We start from the raw sequence: 5168 nt of genomic DNA on the forward strand, positions 1-5168 counted from the left end.
CAGGGTGCTCATCGTGCTGTAGGCTCAACTGTCTTGTAGAGAAGGTACATTTTTTTTTTCCTCTAAGGAAACTGCTTTGGTAGGTAAGGAAGCCCATTGAGGATGGTGGTGGGGATTTGGACACAGAAGTAAAGACCCCTGGGCCTAACTCCCAGCTCTGGAAAAATCCAGAGTGTCCCCAGCGATGGCTCAAGGCCGGCGGGAAGGGGTAGCGGGGTGAGCCTGTAGCTGGTCTGCTCTGAGCGGGAGGGTGCCCGTGTCCCCCTTCTTGCCTCCTGAGCCTGAAGCTGAAGTTTTATTTCAAAACCCTAATCAAGACCACGTGTTACAGAAATGAACTTTCTGGCACAGAAATGTTAGATAAAATGTACAGTGCTACCATTGTGCAGAATTAGCACAGAAGCCAAGCCGAACGGCAAATATTTAATGTTCGCTTTAATGAAACAATGCAAAATATTTTGAAAAGTGATGGGCGTCCAGGACCTGGTTGGGGCAGAGGCCTCCACACCGGGGCACCCTCTGCGTGTGGCGGGTCCCAGTGAAACACTGCGGGAAGGTCAGGGCAATTTCTGCCTGTGGGGTGGAGAGGGAGGATGAGGGGTGGCCTTTTGGGGACGCCTCCTGGGCAGGCGGGGCCCTCGCAGGGTCCTTCTCTGGTGGCTCTGGGCTGAAAGCCGGGCCTGTTCTTGGCCGTCAGTTCCACAACAGGGCGAAGCGAGCTGGCCCCGGGACTGGAACCCCTCACAGGGAATGGACTCTGGTGCTGGTACAGAGGAGGCTGAGGCATAAAGGCTTCTGGAAGAGACTGGAGGGGAGGGTGCCTGCTGGGAACCCGGAGAACAAGGCCTGGCCCCCGTGTGAGGGGCTGGCTGGTGTCCCATGTGAAGGGGAGTTGGGGGGGGGGTGTCAAGGCCTAGAGCCCAGGGCCTCGGGTGTAGAAACTGTCCCCTGTGGAGCCGAGAGAAGGGGACACTTAGCGTGCCTGACCGCCAAGACCCGGGTTCTGGGAGCTGGGCCATTGGCGCGGCCTTTTCTGAGCACCTGGGCTGGCAGCTCTTGGGGCCGGTTCCCTGACTGTGGCCCCGAATGTGGATCGGTTATGGGGCCTGCGGGCCCTCAGCGGGGGCGGCTGCTGTGAGATCGGCCTGCCGCTGGCCATGGCTTCCACTGCCTGTTGTGGTAAGGCCTGACCCACAGCTGTCGGCGGCGATGACTCTGAGCAGTTCTTCAAGAAGTCCACGGGGGGCAAAGCCACGGAGCAGAGCCCAGCGTGTACAGTCACCCCTTGTCCACACACCAGGGCCCATACCGCCCCCCGGCTCCCGTCTCTTGCCAGGTCCCCTAATACAATGGTTTCCGTCTTTGTACCTCAGTCAGGTGCTCCCTCTGTACCCAGAAAGCCCTCCCACGTGCCTTGTTACTGGTGAGAAAGGTAACAGCCTCGGGACACAACAACCCCTCCCAGGGGAACACTGCTGCGACTTCCTCAGATGCCAGCTTTGGAGGCACCCACGGATCTTCCTGGGTCCGGGAGACAGGAGCGACTTCTGGTTCTTACCCTCTGATGGGGGCACGGGGCTGAGGGAGGGGGCTCGTGCATCCGACTTCAGGCTGCACCTGGGGCTCTGACTCTCCAGGAACCAGGATCCCGCTGCGTCTCTGTCTCACCTCCCCAGAGAGCAGGGCAGGGGGGCCGTAGGCAGCGGGACAGACTCCACCACGGCAGGATGTTCTACGCGGCTCTGGAGTTACGGCTTTGAGGCGCTGCTGTCCGTGGCCGCGGGATCAGAAGGGGGTGCGCACGGCAGGCAACCTGGAGGGTTGGTGCGTGGTCCCAGGAACGTGTTGGTCCGTCTCGATTGCGGGAGAGCTGGGCCCGTGTTCCATGAAGAGTTCAGCTTTAAAAAATAGGGTTTCTCCCTTTGTAAGTACAGGCCGGGCATCTGCCCGTTACCGGTCCGGGCACCCCAGTCTCCGTGCAGAGTGTGAAAGCTGGCTCCGGGCAGGGGTTAGACACACTGAGGTCAGGCTTCCATTCGGACGGGGTTCAGGTCACGTACCCCCCAGGCTGGGCGATCAGAACCCTCTGCCTGTGGGGTGCGGGGGGCACGTCAGCTCCGGTGGCTCCATCCATGTCTACTGCAGATGCGACGGTGCAGGACGGTCTCCCAGGGAGCCCCACGTGCCTACTTCTAAGCGACTGAGCTGGAGGCAGGCCTGGAGCAGCTCGAGCTTGCAGACAGCCCCTCATTTAGTCCACAAGGCCTCTGATAGCGCGGCAAGCGACAGGGCCCCGCTGGCACCGCGGGAGCCGGAGTTCACGGCAAGCGCACGTGTGGTGGACACCGTGACAGACACCAGCCTGTGGCACCCTTCTGGGACGTGGCGTCTCAGGGCCTCTGAGGCCCTGCGAGCTGATAGCTGGGCCCCTCTGAGGACAGGGCAGTAGTTCTGGGCCTGGGCCTGGGGCATCGGGCAGAGTGTTCCCTCGTAGGTGGCACAGGCTGGTCTGCTACCCTGCAGGGCTCTGCATCCCTGACCTCTGCTGCCTCCTGGCGAGCAGGGCCGGGCACATTGCTGGCCGAGTGCCCCTCTGTCCGGGACACGCTTGAGGCTTACCCACGTGGCTTGCCGAGTGTGGGGCTGCCCCGAAGGACCCCGGGAAGCTGATGTCATCGGCCTGCCACTGACTGCTGTGCACAGACGCCTCAAACCCCCTCTTCCTCTGGTCAGTCTGACTGCTGCTTGGTCCCACAACATCTGGTTGAATGTGTCAGCATCTCCCCTGGCAAACGCGAGCTCCTCCCAACTGCACGCGCCAGTTAGGTAAGACGGTTCCATGGTTCTGGACATTCGAGTTGGCCCACAGGCTCTGGTTCTATGAGGCGATCTGACGTGGGAGCCGGGCAGAGCGGCTCACCTTCAGCCCATTCCCTGCTCCGCCCCAGCCAGGGGGGCCTGCTCTGGGATGGGGGGGGCACCGAGAGCATGGTGGGGGGTGGAGGGTCCAGCACAGACATGTCTTTAGGGAAGGACCATGATCTGTTCAGAGTGGACACAGTCCAAGTACACGGGGAGCCACGCTGAGCACTGTGGGGCCCAGGTGCTAGGTCTGAGAGCCCAGCAGCCGTGGACTCTTACACGATGGTTTGCAGAAAGGAATGTCTCTCGGGACCCCGAGGCCTGGATTTCCGGCCTGCCTGGGGTCTCTGGGTCGCCGCTGAGGGCTGGCCATGATGACTGAGGCCCTGCCAAGCCCGCTGAGGTGCACAGGGCCCGGCGCAGCCTCGGGTTTCCTCTGTGGCCTGGCTGGTACTTCCAGAAGCCAACCCAGAAAGGCAGGCAAAGTGCTGCAGGCACCCCGGGTCAGCATCACTACAGGGTCCTTTGCAAGGCGGCCACCGCGGCCCCCAGCAGGCTGTGGATGACCACAGGAGGAGGGAGAGTGAGAGGGAAGGAGTAAGACCTCCCACTCTGAGCCCCATGTCGTAGGTTACAGCAGGCAGTGACGTTAAAAGAAAAAGGGAAACAGTCCTTCTAGTTCCCACATGGGAAGGAGTCAAGAGGTCATTTCTGACCCAACAAAACCTCAGGGTCGTGCATGTCAGGCAGGGGGCTCGGGGCCTGACCTGGTGCCTGCCCTCCCGCCGGCCCCCCGGGGGAGTGTGCGTGTGGCCAAGTCTGGCCCGCGAGGAGCCCCCTTGTCCTCGGAGACTGAGCAGTTTAATCAGGGGCCTGGCACGGGTGGGAGGGTGCTCTCAGGGGTCACCAGGCTGATGTGGTTGTCCCTCCGGGGAGTCAGGGGCCAGCGGCTGCGGCCGGGTCACGCGCAGTGTGGCTGGGTAGAGGCAGCTGGCGCAGCACCTAGGGCCCGAGTCTGGGGTGCTGCTGAGGTCAGAGGTCGCCGCTCTGCGGTTCCACGCTGCGTGTGTCTCTGGGGGGACCTCGGGACAGCTTGGGGAAGCGGGGGGCCGCTTTGGGTCGGCTGTTCGTGGCCAGCGGTTCTCCGGGTGGAGCCACGTCGCTGTAAGACAGAGCAGGGGAGAATCTCATTAAGTCAGGACTTGCAAACGCAAACGGCTCCAGGGGGGGTGTCAGCAGCGGAGCGAGGATGGCAGGAGTGGCCTCGGGGGACAGCCGCTACCCCGCTCTGGTGAGTGCGACAGGGGAAACCCGGCTTATGCACGTTTTCTGTCTTCAGAAGCACCCAAGCGTGAGCCGTGCGTCCAAACGAGCATTGGGGGCGGTCTGCTCTGGCCTGAGTTCGAAGCCTGGGACGCAACGGGCTGGCCGTGGCTTTCTTCCCCGTCGTCACTGAAGGGCGCCCTGGCTGGGGAAGGAGAGCAAAGAAAACGCTTTGGAGAACATCGCGTTTAAAGCCAAAAGAGGACGTATGGCAAAAGCGGGGGAACTTCTGGTGGAACTCCTCCTGAGAGAATAGCCTGGATTTAGGCCAACGTCTGATTATGAGGACCTGCCTCACGGGGCTGTGACAGAGCCAAAAATAGCCCAACAACTCACTAGTCCTACTGAAGGGATTACTGAGCTTGTTTTTTTTTTTTTTTTTTTTTTAATATTTTTATTTCTAGGAGCTAGAGAGAGAGACAGCATGAGCAGGGGAGGGTCAGAGAGAGAGGGAGATACAGACTCTGAAATAGGCTCCAGGGTCCGAGCTGGCAGTCAGTACAGAGCCCGACGCGGGGCTCGAACCCACGAACCGTGAGATCATGACCTGAGCCAAAGTCGGAAGCTTAACTGACTGAGCCACCCAGGTGCCCTCTGAGCTTGGTTTTAACCGGTCTGTGTGACAGGACAGCATGAGCGCTACAGACGGGCTGGCGAGGTTGCGTCATTTGGCACAAGGACCTGGGGGCGGGGGTGTGACCTCCCAGGCACAGCAAGAACCTGTGGGATGTGTCGGTCTGTCCCTCTGTTCCGTGACTTCCTTGAGCACCCGTGTGGGCCGGGCCCCCTTCGAGCCCCTGCAGAGACCACAGCGGACCAAGCCCGCAGGCCGCAGGGGGTTGTACTTCATGGGTAAGATGCGTCACAGGGGGGCCAGAGCACGGCTGGGCANGGGGGGGGGGGGGGCGGGAGGCAAAGAATAAATTCTAAATTCCCTCCCTGGACGGCCCTCCATCCAACCCTTCACTTAGCCAAATCTTACC

At 61.2% G+C, this 5168-nt stretch overlaps 1 protein-coding gene across 2 annotated transcripts in view; it reads right to left on the minus strand.

Moving 5' to 3' along the window:
- Window positions 1-415: 415 nt before the first annotated feature.
- The window catches only part of SNX29 (sorting nexin 29), a 497164-nt gene continuing 492411 nt past the window's right edge, over window positions 416-5168 (minus strand). For both annotated transcript variants that reach the window (XM_039233571.1, XM_039233573.1), the window contains one exon: window positions 416-4024. In XM_039233571.1, the coding sequence (XP_039089502.1) occupies window positions 3895-4024 (130 nt within the window). In that variant the 3' untranslated portion in view covers window positions 416-3894. The remainder of the gene's footprint in view (window positions 4025-5168) is intronic.

This window comes from Hyaena hyaena, unplaced genomic scaffold (assembly GCF_003009895.1).
Source record: "Hyaena hyaena isolate Hyena2069 unplaced genomic scaffold, ASM300989v1 scaffold_76, whole genome shotgun sequence".
Taxonomy (NCBI): Eukaryota; Metazoa; Chordata; class Mammalia; order Carnivora; family Hyaenidae; genus Hyaena; species Hyaena hyaena.